This window comes from Haliotis rufescens, unplaced genomic scaffold (assembly GCF_023055435.1).
Source record: "Haliotis rufescens isolate VD_foot unplaced genomic scaffold, xgHalRufe1.0.p SCAF_8, whole genome shotgun sequence".
NCBI classification, from domain to species: domain Eukaryota; kingdom Metazoa; phylum Mollusca; class Gastropoda; order Lepetellida; family Haliotidae; genus Haliotis; species Haliotis rufescens.
Genome location: NW_025964372.1, coordinates 52,039,705 through 52,057,428, shown reverse-complemented (window position 1 = coordinate 52,057,428; position 17,724 = coordinate 52,039,705). Strand labels below are relative to the sequence as shown.

General features: G+C 42.3%; 1 protein-coding gene across 1 annotated transcript; it reads right to left on the bottom strand.

The window, feature by feature from the left end:
• Positions 1–5,139: 5,139 nt before the first annotated feature.
• Positions 5,140–6,225, bottom strand: LOC125377058 (inner centromere protein-like). Its single transcript, XM_048389869.1, has one exon. It carries the CDS (start codon positions 6,223–6,225, stop codon positions 5,140–5,142), a length of 1,086 nt encoding a protein of 361 aa, XP_048245826.1.
• Between the last annotated feature and the right edge of the window lie 11,499 nt (positions 6,226–17,724).

The following is a 17,724-nucleotide window of genomic DNA, read 5'->3' as shown; positions in this document are numbered from 1 at the left end:
TAGTGATGATACCAGGTGTTTGTGAATCACTATCAAAAAGTGATGATGCCAGGTGTTTATGAATCACTATCAAAAAGTGATGATACCAGGTGTTTGTGAATCACTATCAAATTGTGATGATACCAGGTGTTTATGAATCACTATCAAATAGTGATGATACCAGGTGTCTGTGAATCACTATCAAATAGTGATGACACCAGGTGTTTATGAATCACTATCAAATAGTGATGACACCAGGTGTTTATGAATGACTTTCAAATAGTGATGGCACCAGGTGTTTGTGAATCACTATCAAAAAGTGATGATACCAGGTGTTTGTGAATCACTATCAAATAGTGATGATACCAGGTGTTTGTGAATCACTATCAAATAGTGATGATACCAGGTGTTTGTGGAACACTATCAAATAGTGATGATACCAGGTGTTTGTGAATCACTATCAAATAGTGATGATACCAGGTGTTTGTGAATCACTTTCAAATAGTGATGATACGAGGTTTTTATGAATCACTATTTAATAGTGATGATACCAGGTGTTTGTGAATCACTATCAAATAGTGATGATACCAGGTGTTTGTGAATCACTATCAAATAGGGATGATACCAGGTGTTTGTGAATCACTATCAAATAGTGATGATACCAGGTGTTTGTGAAACACTATCAAATAGTGATGATACCAGGTGTTTGTGAATCACTATCAAATAGTGATGACACCAGGTGTTTATGAATCACTATCAAATAGTGATGGCACCAGGTGTTTGGGAATCACTATCAAATAGGGATGACACCAGGTGTTTATGAATCACTATCAAATAGTGATGATACCATGTGTTTATGAATCACTTTCAAATAGGGATGATACCAGGTGTTTATGAATCACTATCAAATAGGGATGATACCAGGTGTTTGTGAATCACTATCAAATAGGGATGATACCAGATGTTTGTGGAGATCATTTTGACAATCTGAATCTTTAGTCTTCCTGGGAACATCCATAATATCACGCCAATCGTAAAACATCCACCAATACTCTACCTCTGGTTAATATCCTTGAAGTGCTCTTAAATCCAATGCGATGACATGGCGGGCTGAATAACAACACTTAATGTGAAGCACATCTATAAAGTTTGGTGTAAACGCCACTTTTAACAGTGTACCAGTTATATCATGGCGTGTCAGCTTAATGTGGGAGGAAAGCCCGAAGTGATGCAGGTCTCAGACGTTTACCACTTCGGTGAAACCCACGAACAAGGGTATGGTGCTGATAAACCTAGAAACATAGCGGGGCGAACCGGGATTCGAACCCACAATCATAGGTTTCTGGCGTGCCCAAGGGACGCAACTCTGCACAGCGAATCGCGGCGACTTAGGCGACTGGGCCACCCGTGCCCCCTCAGTACATAAGGAATGACTCCTGAAATGGAATGACTCCTGCGACAAATCATAATGTGGCCATTTAGGTGTACTACGACTTGACTACAATAGTTGTTCAAGCTTAAGTCAAACTGACGAATATATGTATATATATCAAACGATTACATTAACAGGAAAGCCAAGCAATAAACACTGCAGACAGAAACGTGATATCAGTTAATATGAGTTAATATCAGTTTCCTTCAGCAACCCATGCTTGCGGTAAAAGGCGACTATGCTTGTCGTAAGAGGCGACTAACGAGATCGGGTGGTCATCGATCCCAATTGCGTGGATCGATGCTCATGTTGTCAATCACTGACTTGATTACTTACAGACCGCCGTCATATAGCTGGAATATTGCTGAGTGCGGCGTTAAACAACAAACAAACAAACAAAATAATATCAGTTTCCTATGAAGCATAAAGTAGAACCTATACTGCATAAAGCCAAGCAGAATCCATTCACCTGCTTCGTCAAGGTTTCAGGACATACACAATGTGCACTCCGTGAACCTAACTTTAGATTGATGTTAATCCTAAACGTAAACAAATTGCGATTTGCCGTGTGAATATTTTAGCATGCGCGCGTCGCTATATAAGTGCAATTATCTTGAACACGATGTTAAACCCATTTCATCTTACCCAAGGTGATGGGGTTTAACGCCGCGTTCAAACATGTGTGTGAGACTGCTTGTACTAGTCCGGATTTTATAGTTCTCGTTCACTTAAATACCATGCCGCAGTTTAACATGAATACCCCATTAAGACACCGTGACTCCGAACCAGTCCTTGTTTTAGCCCCTAAATACCCAGCGCCAGCCAGGGTAACAACAAGTACCATCTTTAAACGTCTTTTGGTGGAGCGCACTCCGGGTAGACCTCTGTCCACTACATCGCGGAGGCGGTCTCACCTTACCAACAGGACGACTGAACGGGTGTGTAGCGATTCCTGGATATACAATCAAGGATGTTTGTACTCGGTGATGCCCATACGTGCCACTGACTTCGTTTTAGTCTTGCTGACACTACTGAGAAAGTGTATCAGGAAAAACACTGTCTAAACTGATTTGCAACGTCTTTGCTTCTCAAATATTTGAATATTTAATCCAGCATTTTGTAACCATATATTAGTGATATAGTCACTGATATCCTGATTACATACAGCCTAGCTACCAGGGCAGCAGAACCGTCCTATAGATAATAGCTCCTAGTCAGTTAGACAGTCAGATTAGAAACAACCCGAATCTTCATCAGAATGACAACCATTCACCGAAGTCATGCTAATCTATCAGAGGGGCGGCCGTGTAGCCCAGTGGTTAAAGCGTTCGCTCGACTCGTCGAAGACAGGGTTCGATTCTCCGCATGGTCACAATGTGTGAAACCCATTTCTGGTGTTTCCCGCTGTCATATTGTTGGAATGTTGATAAAAGCGGCGTAATTCCTACTCATTCACTAATCTATCAGAAGGACATCCAATCACGAACTTAAGGCACAATGTACATTTTCACATCCTGTTACAACTGCAATGTCAGAACAAAGCTAGTCCGTGCTGTTTAGATGCCATGAGGTCCGTGATGCGCTTCGCCCGGAAATTTGGTAATAGTGAAATTTTCAATGGAAACCGTCCTGAGTATCAAGGTTTCACTGTTTATTGATGTCACACGATTTTGTTTGTTTATTTGTTTAAAGCCGCATTCAGCAATATTCCAGCTTTATGACGGATGTCTCTAAATAATCGCGTCTGGACCAGGCAATGCAGTGATTGACATCATGAGCCTGACCACCCGATCCCGTTAGTCGCCTCATACGACAAGCATAGTCGCCTTGTACGGAAAGCACGGGTTGCTGAAGGCGTATAATTTAAACTAGTCGCTGACTGAAATCCTTCTGATAGACAATTATTAGTTATGTCACCCTCTTCTGTTTTTAAAGGGGGGCGGGGGGAGGGTGTGTGTGTTGTTTTATCAGTCACATTACTAAGAATCGAGCACTGAGTTATCTGTAGCCTTACAATCAATACACCTGTCACTTATAACATCACACACAGCTTAGTATAACAACGTATGCTCGCCGTAAAAGACGACTATGCTTGTCGTAAGAGGCGACAAACGGGATCGAGTGGTCAGGCTCGCTGACTTGGTTGATGCTTGTCATCGTATCCAAAATGCGTGGATCGATGCACATGATTTCAATCACTGGATTGTCTGGACTCGATTATTTACAGACTGCCGTCATATGGATGGAATATTGCTCAGTTTGGGTTAAACAACAAACAAATAAACAAAATAGTATAACAACAAAGCAATGTTAATTACAATGAGCATGGATTTAAAGCCATCATATAAGGACTGGACTGACTGACTGACTGAGTATGGTTTTACGCCGCTTTTAGCAATATTCCAGCAATATCACTGCGGGGGACACCAGAAATGGGCTTCACAAATTGTACCCATGTCGGGAATCGAACCCGAGTCTTCGGCGTGACGAGCGAACGCTTTAACCACTAGGCTACCCGTATAAGGACTGGAACACGGATGTGTAAACGTCAATGTATAGATACCGTGACAAGTATGATGAGCGAGGATGATCACACACCTGAAGCTATACGAGGAATACAGTGGTTCCACATCTTCTCGTATTATCAACGGGGGCACGGGTGGCCCAGTCATCTAAGGCGCCGCAGTTCGTTGTGCAGAGTTCTGTCCCTTTGACGTGTAGGAAACCTGATTGTGAGTTCCAACCCCGGTTCGCCCTTCTTATGTTTCTACGTCTAAGACCTGCATCACGTTTCTCCCACATCAAGCTCACACGCCGTGATATAACTGGAATACTGTTCAAAAAGTGTTTTAAAAAAATGCAAACGAAGGTAGAAAGGCGATAACGGAAAAGCGGACTTTAACTTTATTTGGGGATTACGTGACAAGGGACAAATTGGTTTGTTACGTTATCTTGATGGTGAGATCCGATCTTCATATCTTCATAGCTCACCATTGAATGCTTAAAATTGTCCTGTCAGCTCTTGGACGGGGGTGGGGTGGAGAGGGGTGGGGGTGGGGGTGGCGCAGTGTCTGTGGATGTGATGTCGACCTGTCGTGGATGTGATGTCGCCAAGTTGTGGATGTGATGTCGCCATGTCGTGGATGTGAAGTCACCCTGTCGTGAATGTGAAGTCGCCGTGCGGAGTTGAATGGAGTTGCATAACTGTATCAGTATGAACCCATTGTTTCAGTTGTCCACTCATAATTTTCACAGCTGTTTTGCCCTTTACGCTAAATGTAATCTATTTCGGCGGATAATATAGGCTGTTTTTTCTGTTGCGTTGACAATTCATATTTACATGTCACCCCTTCAGTGGAATATACAGTCCGGTATCTGGGTAACATGGAATTGATGTTTCTTTTCTCAGATGACATTATTGTTACTCTATCACAGGTAGTGGCATAATTTAAAAAGGTAAAACACAACCTGCGATTGTTATTATATATCCTTATTGTGACCCACCAGTAGAAAAGCTACCTTATTGGTGCCAGGAAACAATTGTGCTATGACGTCATAAAGACGTTTGACCTACTTAAGTGAATATCGTTATGCCATGTATCTCTGTAATAAATATGATTTGAAACTTGTGTGTTCCGAAGATGCTGAGGTTTTAAAATATAATGAAATGTCAAAATGTGATTTTTCGCCCATAAGGTCCCCTTTCCCCTGGCGAGTCACATATATTACTATTGTATCCTCGTCAAATTCAGTGAGGCATGATAGTTTCCTGTATCTTCCTCTTTGGTGACATCTGCTTCCTGTATCTTCCTCTTTCGTTGACATGTGCTTCCTGTATCTTCCTCTTTGGTTGACATGTGCTTCCTGTGTCTTCCTTTTTGGTTGACATGTACTTCCTGCATCTTCCTCTTTGGTTTACTTGTGCTTCCTGTATCTTCCTCTTTGGTTGACATGTGCTTCCTGTATCTTCCCCTTTCGTTCACTTGTACTTCCTGTATCTTCCTCTTTGGTTGACATGTGCTTCCTGTATCTTCCTCTTTGGTTGACTTGTGCTTCCTGTATCTTCCTCTTTGGTTGACATGTGCTTCCTGTATCTTCCTCTTTGGTGACATCTGCTTCCTGTATCTTCCTCTTTCGTTGACATGTGCTTCCTGTATCTTCCTCTTTGGTTGACATGTGCTTCCTGTATCTTCCTCTTTCGTTGATATCTGCTTCCTGTATCTTCCTCTTTCGTTGACATGTGCTTCCTGTATCTTCCTCTTTGGTTGACATGTGCTTCCTGTTTCTTCCTCTTTGGTTGACATATGCTTCCTGTATCTTCCTTTTTGGTTGACTTGTGCTTCCTGTATCTTCCTCTTTCGTTGACATGTGCTTCCTGTATCTTCCTCTTTGGTTGACTTGTGCTTCCTGTATCTTCCTTTTTGGTTGACTTGTGCTTCCTGTATCTTCCTCTTTCGTTGACATGTGCTTCCTGTATCTTCCTCTTTGGTTGACATGTGCTTCCTGTATCTTCCTCTTTCGTTGACATCTGCTTCCTGTATCTTCCTCTTTCGTTGACATGTGCTTCCTGTATCTTCCTCTTTGGTTGACATGTGCTTCCTGTTTCTTCCTCTTTGGTTGACATGTGCTTCCTGTATCTTCCTTTTTGGTTGACTTGTGCTTCCTGTATCTTCCTCTTTGGTTGACATGTGCTTCCTGTATCTTCCTCTTTGGTTGACTTGTGCTTCCTGTATCTTCCTTTTTGGTTGACTTGTGCTTCCTGTATCTTCCTCTTTGGTTGACATGTGCCTCTGTATCTTCCTCTTTGGGAACATAACATAGTCTGGTTAAAGACAATTATTTTGCTGTATTGGCAGTGTACTGAACACAACTATATTCATGACAGATCATCATCATGAATGTAGTTTTAAAAGAACCATGGCGATAAAACACCACCTCGTCTTGTTTCTTGTAAGATTGGAAACCACTTTCTCAAAGAGCCTTTGTTCAAAGTACAGTTGTTCATTTCCACATACATGGCCACTGTATTTCTAAGAATCTGAGGGGTGGTCGGGTATCCTAGTGGTTAAAGCGTTCTCTCCTCACGCCGCTTTTAGCAATATTCCAGCAATATCACGGCGGGGGACACCAGAAAATGGGCTTCACACATTGTACCCATGTCAGGAATCGAACCCGGGTCTTCGGCATGACGAGCTAATGCTTAAACCACTAGGCTACCCGACCGCCCCTTATATCAGGGAGAGAAGCCAATATATGTTTATTGTTGCATTTGCGGATTCATCATTTCCTTTTGCGAATAAGCCACACGTGAGTGAGTTGGTTGGGTTTTAAGCCGTTTTTAGCAATATGCCAGCAATATCACAGTGGGGAACATCACAAATAGCCGTCATACATTGTAGCAATCGAACTCGGGCCTTCGGCGTGACGAGTGAGTGCGTTAACCACTTTGCTACCCCACCGACCCAGCCACAAGTCAAACAGTCTATGTTGTGTAATAGATCTGCTATAATATCGTGTAACCCTGTTGCGAGATTCAAAGCTAAGTACCCATGCAGTGTTGGCCAAAGTTTTCAGGAATTAACTCACTCACTCATTGACATCATGATGAGCACGTTGTATTCAAATATATGTCAACCAAAAATTGCCATTTCTCCTTAACTGATAACCTTTCCCATACTGGGGATTAGAGATGGAGGTGTTTGCTTAGCATTGTCATTTATGTGTTAGGACATCCGATTAAAAAATGCTAGATTCTCAACATTACACAATGTGAAAAAAGCCGACAAACCCATATTTTAAGCACAAGAAGCCACTTTCTGGTGTTCCTGCCTGAACAACTCTTGTCAAACCACTTAGCACAGAATTTTTCGCCATGAAATCTTCCTGTTTGTCGTTCATCATGTGATAATATACTCACACACGTCAAAAGTTCCTGTTATCTACGAGTTGCACACAGAGGATTGGGTGTCCACTTCCGCTAGGGACGCATTCGCACGTACAACTCTCAGTAAACACAAAATTTCAAAGTTCGACTGTTTATTCTGATGCAATGCATGTCACTTCAAGATGATACCACTGAGTTCAAGTGAGCATGTGAGCCTGTTCCTGGTATTTACAGTTTACTCGTTGTTTGTATTTCCAGCATGCAGCACAGAGCGATGTAGCATTCAGTATTCCGTCGTTTTCAGGACCATTGGGATAAAAGCTGTGCCGTACTAGATGTATTGTCGATGGTTTAACTTTGAATGTCGAATACGTGAATGAAACTTCAACCTGTAAGTATGTGGTTGAAACAAGTTTTCCTCTTGATGGAAATGGAGAGTCAGACAAAACAATACTAACTATTCATCTTAATGCCTTTGGTACAGTCTTTAAGGTTATAATACATACAAAAATTTGAAATAAGTAAATGTACAATTACAGTGTTTAATCACTGTGTATATAGAATACATCCAAATATTAAACATGGTTATGTACCTTTGTGATTAGTTTAAAGTAAATGCATTTCGATGTTTTTCTTGTAAATGTGCTAAAAATAATGAGTATATAAGTGTAATATTTTGGACAGCAAGATAAGGCTGTGAACTGTCTGTGTTTATGTTCTGTAGACAACACTGACATAACAGTTACCCTGAAACCAGTTTCTAAGAATATATATAAAACACAACAGACGAGGAAGAGTGACCCTGGCCAAGAATTTGTCAATTTTCAACTTTTTCAAAACCTCAAGAATCTAATAGTTCTACAAGGCGCATTTTTGGTTTTGTCGCATTTATTTGAAAACACAGGTCTCCATTTTTTCGTACTTAAGTGATTGCATCATGGTCGTTACTGTTATATGGTGCCATTGAACTATGCTTGTCGTAAGAGGCGATTAACGGGATCGGATGGTCAGGCTCGCTGACTTGATTGATGCATGGGGGGCATGGGTGGCCCAGTCGTCTAAGGCGCCGCGATTCGCTGTGCAGAGTTGCGTCCCTTAAGCACGCCAGAAACCTATGATTGTGGGTTCGAATCCCGGTTCGCCCCGATTATGTTTCTAGGTTTGTCAGCACCATACCCGTGCTCGTGGGTTTCACCGAAGTGGTAAACGTCTGAGACCTGCATCACTTCGGGCTTTCCTCCCACATTAAGCTGACACGCCGTGATTTAACTGGAATACTGTTAAAAGCGGCGTTAAACCCAACTCACTCATTCACTCACTGATTGATGCATGGCATTGTATCCCAATTGCGTGGATCGATGATCACTGGATTGACTGTTCCTGAATCAATTATTTACAGACTGCCATCATATAGTTGGAATATTGCTGAGGGCGGCGTTCAACAAGAAACAAACAAAAATGTTATATGGCAGTGGATGTTGTTGTAGGATAATGATTGTAACTGTATTGCATTGTTTCTGTTGAGATTCGGTAGAAGCTCATTGCATTGTGTTTGGACAGTGACTGACAGTCAGGAATGTAGTCCTACTTAACGTAATTCAATTCTTTATTTCAGTATAAAGGCCATAGGCCCACGTACAAATACTCATTGAAAAATACAGTATGAGGCAGATGACAGAGGGTATTAAGTGACAGTATTTCGGATTGCAAGTGCTTCCAGTATATACTTAACACAATTAGTTACAATACTTGTGCGGTTACAAGATAATAGTGTATTATATTTATATAAAGTAGGATTGGAAGAGTAATAAATAGGTAAATACTTATTTCTTAAGTATCTGTAACATGGGCAGACAAGCATTAAATGCAACTCATCTTGTAAATTTCAAAATCTGCACTGCCTATTACAGTACTCTATACCGCATCTTCTACCTAAATTTACCCTCAATGGCAACACGCCAACTCTTAACAAACAAAACATACGTCTTTGATGACGGCTTGTGATTTCACAGAGATACTTTTCAACTGTTAGCAATGACTTATATTCCTTATACATTGATAATTTACGTATTTCACAAACTTTACAATACCAGTCCTGTTGGTTACAGAATTTAATCTGAAATTTTTCAATTGCTGCAATTTTTGAATAGCCCCATATTTCTGAAGTGTATAATAATACAGGCTTAATTTGACTGTCAAATATTTAAAAAAGTATATGTACGGGTATGTTCTTCAAACAATGCTGTAATTTCTTAACAACAAACAGAGCCTTATTTGTCTTCTGAACAAGAGAGTTAATACCAGTCGTCCAACACAGCCGATTTGAAAATAACAAACCAGGATAATTATAATAGGTAGATACATTAACATTAACATCTCCAAACCTCCATTTCTCCATTACTTTACGTAAGCCGTTTTGAGGAAGTAACCATATGAAGATGCGTGTGTGATGTGTCAAATTCCGGAATACCTTGGACTGGGTGAGAGCGTTATAGAAACATGTGGAATATTCTGTGATGTGATGGCACTGTGTGGAAATTTTCAGAAGCATGTTAGACTCATATAAACGGGACAAGGGCGGGCCTCTTAAATCTTACACACATCATATCTCACGTTTTATCACATCAAGACAACGTATTACCCTTGATTCCCTGCCATGATATAACTGGAATACTGTTAAAAGCGGCGATAAACCCAACTCACTCACTCACTCACTCACTCACTCACTCGCATGATGTATCTGGTCCAGGCTCGTTTTCTTACAGGCCCCATAATGTAGCTGGAATATTGCAGAGAGTGTCATTACGAAACAAAGGGCATCGAATCTAAATGTTGTTTTTTTAGTTCAGTGCTGATACTATATATGCATTATTTTAACTACCAGGAGCTCCTTTACAGTTAGCCAGTCATCTAAGGCGCCGCGATTCGCTGTGCAGAGTTGCGTCCCTTGGGCGCGCCAGGAACCCATGATTAATGGATGTGCTTACCAAGTTTCATCGTCATCATATTAAATTTCTCTATCATGTATGGAAATCACTTCATCATCTATTCATCTTGAAAACCGCATAGTTACATTATATATGAATAATAAATAACGGAATATCTGCTAATTATTGGGTGGAACTGTCTATGCCGAAGCCAAATGTCAGCAAGCAACGAGTGTGTCAACCGTCAAGTCAATATCTTAATATGAATATCCATCTTTTAGGATTAAGTGACATCAGATCTTGAAGTTTGTTTCTGACTCAGTGACTTGGTTATTGCACACTACGGCGTGACAAGGCGCTCACATGAACAATACATGATGTATCTGGGGGCACGGGTGGCCCAGTCGTCTAAGGCGCCGCGATTCGCTGTGCAGAGTTGCGTCCCTTGGACACGCCAGAAACCTATGATTGTGGGTTCGAATCCCGGTTCGCCCCGATTATGTTTCTAGGTTTGTCAGCACCATACCCGTGCTCGTGGGTTTCACCGAAGTGGTAAACGTCTTAAACCTGCATCACTTCGGGCTTTCCTCCCACATTAAGCTGACACGCCGTGATTTAACTGGAATACTGTTAAAAGCGGCGTTAAACCTAACTCACTCACTCCTAGCACATCAGTTTGAATTCTCGAACAATACTGGTGTCCTTGGAAGAAAACCTTTGTACAGGAAAGAATTGTCGGTATTGTGGGAATTGTATATAATAACTAAAGAGTTCATTGTACGATTCGGACCATATAATAAACACGTGTTTATGAATCACTATCAAACAGTGGGAGATACTTTGTGTCATCATTAAGCTGTTCTTTTAGCGGATATTTCTTTGATTATGGAACCATTTTTTCGCATTTATAAACACGGGCATCTATTTCAGGGGCAGGTTTGTGAAACAAATAGAGTAAGAATCCTATAATGTTTATTACTAATACTATTACGAAGCTTGATCTGTACTGAATTACAGGGGCGGTCGGGTAGCCTAGTGGTTAAAGCGTTCGCTCGTCACGCCGAAGACCCGGGTTCGATTCCTGACATACATGTACATGTAGGTACAATGTGTAAAGCCCATTTCTGGTGTCCCCCGCCGTGATATTGCTGGAATATTGCTAAAAGTGGCGTTAAACCATACTCACTCACTCATTTAATTACACTTTGAGTTGCTTGTTAACTATAGGAAACCTGACTGTATGTATTATACGTTTATCTGACCATGGAAACAGGACGTGGTTTCTTTTTAATTTCAAAGTACAAAATTCAGTCTTGCTTGACAACGGTATAAGGATCTATACCGAAACGTCGCTTTTCACAGTATTAAAGAAGTTGTTATCCATTACATTGTGTCTACCTTGTCTTCCCTCAACTTCTAAGTAATGCCTATCAAACAATTTACAAAATCAGAACATTTGACACTGATCATTGTATTTGCAGGGCGACGATGACGATATGGTGTCCGCTGTAAGTGTACATTTCTTCACGTTTAAGTTCATATCCCACCAGTATCAGCAAGGTCACGCCATCCACAACCTTGTCTCAAGACAAGAACCGTGGTGGCTGCGTGTTAGACCTGGTCCCATACCACCTATGCTGATGGCAAGATGCGACTCAATGGATTAGTTGGTCAGGCACGGTGACTTGGTTGGTCCCTTTCAGGCTATGCTGATGGCAAGAGGCGACTCAATGGATTAGTTGGTCAGGCACGGTGACTTGGTTGGTCCCTTTCAGGCTATGCTGATGGCAAGAGGCGACTCAATGGATTAGTTGGTCAGGCACGGTGACTTGGTTGGTCCCTTTCAGGCTATGCTGATGGCAAGAGGCGACTCAATGGATTAGTTGGTCAGGCACGGTGACTTGGTTGGTCCCTTTCAGGCTATGCTGATGGCAAGAGGCGACTCAATGGATTAGTTGGTCAGGCACGGTGACTTGGTTGGTCCCTTTCAGGCTATGCTGATGGCAAGAGGCGACTCAATGGATTAGTTGGTCAGGCACGGTGACTTGGTTGGTCCCTTTCAGGCTATGCTGATGGCAAGAGGCGACTCAATGGATTAGTTGGTCAGGCACGGTGACTTGGTTGGTCCCTTTCAGGCTATGCTGATGGCAAGAGGCGACTCAATGGATTAGTTGGTCAGGCACGGTGACTTGGTTGGTCCCTTTCAGGCTATGCTGATGGCAAGAGGCGACTCAATGGATTAGTTGGTCAGGCACGGTGACTTGGTTGGTCCCTTTCAGGCTATGCTGATGGCAAGAGGCGACTCAATGGATTAGTTGGTCAGGCACGGTGACTTGGTTGGTCCCTTTCAGTCTATGCTGATTGCAAGAGGCGACTCAATGGATTAGTTGGTCAGGCACGGTGACTTGGTTGGTCCCTTTCAGTCTATGCTGATTGCAAGAGGCGACTCAATGGATTAGTTGGTCAGGCACGGTGACTTGGTTGGTCCCTTTCAGGCTATGCTGATGGCAAGAGGCGACTCAATGGATTAGTTGGTCAGGCACGGTGACTTGGTTGGTCCCTTTCAGGCTATGCTGATGGCAAGAGGCGACTCAATGGATTAGTTGGTCAGGCACGGTGACTTGGTTGGTCCCTTTCAGTCTATGCTGATTGCAAGAGGCGACTCAATGGATTAGTTGGTCAGGCACGGTGACTTGGTTGGTCCCTTTCAGTCTATGCTGATTGCAAGAGGCGACTCAATGGATTAGTTGGTCAGGCACGGTGACTTGGTTGGTCCCTTTCAGGCTATGCTGATGGCAAGAGGCGACTCAATGGATTAGTTGGTCAGGCACGGTGACTTGGTTGGTCCCTTTCAGTCTATGCTGATTGCAAGAGGCGACTCAATGGATTAGTTGGTCAGGCACGGTGACTTGGTTGGTCCCTTTCAGTCTATGCTGATTGCAAGAGGCGACTCAATGGATTAGTTGGTCAGGCACGGTGACTTGGTTGGTCCCTTTCAGTCTATGCTGATGGCAAGAGGCGACTCAATGGATTAGTTGGTCAGGCACGGTGACTTGGTTGGTCCCTTTCAGGCTATGCTGATGGCAAGAGGCGACTCAATGGATTAGTTGGTCAGGCACGGTGACTTGGTTGGTCCCTTTCAGGCTATGCTGATGGCAAGAGGCGACTCAATGGATTAGTTGGTCAGGCACGGTGACTTGGTTGGTCCCTTTCAGGCTATGCTGATGGCAAGAGGCGACTCAATGGATTAGTTGGTCAGGCACGGTGACTTGGTTGGTCCCTTTCAGCCTATGCTGATGGCCAGAGGCGACTCAATGGATTAGCTGGTCAGGCTCGGTGACTTGGTTGGTCCCTTTCAGGCTATGCTGATGGCAAGAGGCGACTCAATGGATTGGCTGGTCAGGCACGGTGACTTGGTTGATGACGTGGCCACGTACCCGAAGGCGTGGATCAATGGTCATAATATCAATCAATGGAATGCCTAGCCCAGAGTAGATTATGTCTGGCCATCTTGATGAGTGCCGTTAAACAACAAGCACGCAAACAACCAAGGCATGGTAGGTTTGTTGTGGTGAATCATGTCATCAGTCTATCTAAGATGAAGTATGTAAGTCCTATTGGAACTTTTGATTTGATTCCACGAGTAGAAGAGGAATAATTTCATATCCAAACTGTGCATTAACGCCACTGTAACTACCCCGAATCGCTCTTTTAACAGTGATCACGTTCTTAAATTTTGAAACTTTGGAACATTTGTGATCATTTTGGAATGTGAACTCTCTATCACACAACACCACGCCCGACAGGATGCCTTGTATAACGCCTGACTATCTCGTACAGAGCGCGTTATATATTTGTTCTTGGAGAATTAGCTTTTGAGATTGAATAGTACTGTGCTTGTAGGTATTGCAAGGTATGGTTGTTCCCCAGTACTCTATACTTACACCCCCATCAGATTTCTGTATCGAGAATATGTCAGGGTTACCCTTTCATAGTATACCAATAGTAGGGTCAGGTTTTCCCATTGCATGACCTCGTGTGTCGTGGTACCATGTTGTTTAGTCGGCGAGCTGTGAGAAAATCGCTTCCTGGAAACCTCTAAACCAACTTTTTGACACATTTTGCACATTTAAGTCCACAGATCCCACAAGTCCCAAACATACAATTGTTTAAATAAACAAAGTTAAGTTATCATTCATGTGGGGGTGGTCGGGTAGCCTAGTGGTTAAAGCGTTCGCTCGTCACGCCGAAGACCCGGGTTCGATTCCCGACATGGGTACGATGTGTGAATCCCATTTCTGGTTTCCCCCGCCGTGATATTGCTGGAATATTGCCAAAAGCGGCGTGAAACCATACTCAGTCAGTGTTGCCCAGTCCCGATGTCCAAATATGGAGCCCCGTTTCACCTCGCCTTTATTACATAAAGACTGACTAGTAATTCGCTGAGAAACTTCTCGGCCTATGTATTTATGTGTAAGGTGCAAGGCCAAACTGATTGTTTAAAGTAAACTTTATGTCACTATCGTATTATCACGGCCGTGTGGTCTGGTGAAATGAAGTTGCTCTCATTTATTCTTTACCAAAATAATATTTATATCAATCTTTTGCAGGCAATTGACTGTGGCCCGTACATTGACTTTTCCGACATCTCCGATTTCATCCAAGGGAGAAGCAGCACCGTCTACTGGGCGTGGACCGGAAGGTGCTCCAGTGCTGCTACTCTGTGATAGGGGGTGAGCCTGACTGGGTGTGGAGGAATGCCAGCATAGAGGTCTACGGGAGATTCCTCACTGTCAAGTTCTACGCCGGAAGTCAGTGCAACAAATATGTCGTGTCCATCAACAACGAGGAAGTGACCACGCAGTGTGTCCACAGAGGGCTGCGTCTCAAGCTCAGAGATGGCTTCCGGTCGGTGTTCAGCTGGATTGCGGGCACGGCTCAAACTGTTCTGGGAGCAGTGGCTGGGGGTGGAATGAGGATGCTGACCTTTCAATGAGTACAGTTCATGTTTAGAGTTTAGGATCAAACATTAAGTTATTGAGACAATACCTGGACCCAAGCCTTGGGTTCACACCTGGCGCGGCCTTGTGAAATTGTGACATCAGGGGCTTCATGGACTGTAACATTCCAGATGTTTTCTCTACGACAGCTTTCACCTGAACCACATTATGTACCATCTAGATGGACAAAGTAGACACAATGTATGGATTACAACTTCTTTATTTACTGTAAAGGCGATGTTTCGGTGCCTTGTCATCAACCAATTCCTACGTAATACATATCAATCAATTCATGTACATGTACCCGTGTTCTTCTCAGTGATCCACAAAATAAATGGAGAATCGTTTTAATACGATGATAATGTTGATGGGTAAATTGTGGTTTTGGAATCAATGTCCTTCTCAGCTGTCAGGACAATGCGTTCTTTGGTTGCGCCATAGTGGTTCATGTCTTTGATCATGGTCGCTTGAGGCATTTTCCCAACATTTTTTCCACACGCAACTGAGAAACACGCCAATTCGCGGTAAAATCACTCACTGTTAAACGCCTTATTCACATGAAGGCATACACGACAGAACAAATGTAACTCTTTTGAACTTGCACAATCACTCACGTGTCCGCAGATCATTGAACTGTCTCTTTACCTATACCTGTATTCTACAGTTCAACATCCACGTCAAAAGAAACTTAATCGCGAATCTACGATAAAAAAACGGATACAAGAGAACTGCAGTTACTGCATGTCGTGTCGGACAGACAACACGGGGATGTGGCCACCCATCAACACAGCTGACCAAAGCGCCCATAAAATATTATCAATCAGGGATCACAGAGTAAAACAGAAAAGCTTGTGTTGTGAATAAAACCGTCAAAACACTTTCCATAATCATAAGAAATCTCTGCTAAAAGCAGAGCCCATTGTACGATTCCGACTTTATGATGAGCATGCGTTTATGAATCATTATCAAATGGTAATGATACTAGTAGTTCGCGAACATGTGATCCCATCCTGCTCCACCGATGGTATCAGTCACAAACACATGCAAAGGCAGAGCAAACACAGGAAACCAAGTTACTCGTCATTTTGATAACTGATGTGTCAAATTAAGAAATGGCCTCGTGATCACCCTAAAACATTTTGAAAAAAAAACAGTCCTTGAATGTTGTCACCGTGATCAACAAACGTTTGAGCAAGATTCGTAGAAAAGCACGACACTCAACCTAGATCTGCTGGAATATAACACGACATAAAGAGAAAGATTCACCAGTCTCTTTTATTTCTGGTTCAGGCGGGTAGATCAATTGAAGGGAATTGACTGTCTAGGGGATTAATCAATTAATCTTTATTTACACATATACTGAAAGGCCACAGGCCTATATAGTGCAGATTGCAATGGATAGTGTAATAAACATACGTTTAATGAATCTTTAACAAGAAGTTTTTATACGCCGACTCCGTGGTCTAGTGGTAGAGCGTCCGCCCGGAGAGCGGAAGGTCCGGGGTTCGATACCCGGCCGCGTCATACCAAAAGACGTTAAAAGATGGTACTTGTTGTTACCCTGTCTGGCGCTCGGCATTAAGGGGCTAAAACAGGTCGGCTCGGAGTCAGTATACTGTGTCTGAGTGGGGTATCCATGTTAAACTGCAGCATGGTATCTAAGTGAGCTAGCACTATAAACTGGACTGGACTAGTAAAAACACACACAAACACACACACGTGCATGCACGTCGCTGTATAAGTGCAATAATTTTGGACGCGACGTTAAACCCAATTTCACCTCACCTCACCTACAAACTCTATCTTCTAATACGTGTCTGTTCAATGTTAAGAGTATGCGATGAGCATCTTATTTGAGGAAAATACATTATATTGTTTTTGCAAAATAGGTTTCAAAAGAATTTGAAACCTAAGTTTAAAACAGTACATATTCACATTTTGTTGATAATCTTAATGCCAAGTTACACATTTTTGTATATAAACATCCTTTAGTTTTTGAGTGACCATGTTTATACAATGTTCAGGGTATTCTTCCTTTTCTACATAACCCAAACCAAATTCATTCATATTTTCCTGAACAGATAACACTCAATCTACGCTTCCAGAACTATATCATACAATAGCGTCATTTCATAACATGTTCTTGGGTATCTGTAAGGAGGCCTGTGTAATAATTGTACCCAATACGGTATCATGTTAATCTGCGTACAGTAAAGTACGGTTATAACGAACTCAAAGGGACTACTAATTGTAGTACGTTATAACCGTAGTTCGTTATAAGCATATATACAGTATAACAACAGCAAATAGTCGGGACCAAAAAAGTAAGTTCGTTATATCCGTCAGTTCGTTATAAGCGTGTTCGTTATAACCGTAATTTACTGTTTATATAAATAATAGATATCCACCACATTCACCATACACAACTGCAATTGCTCAATTTATCTTAAATCCTCAAACACGTTTACATGCATTGGCGTGTACTCTTTAAATAAAGTCTAA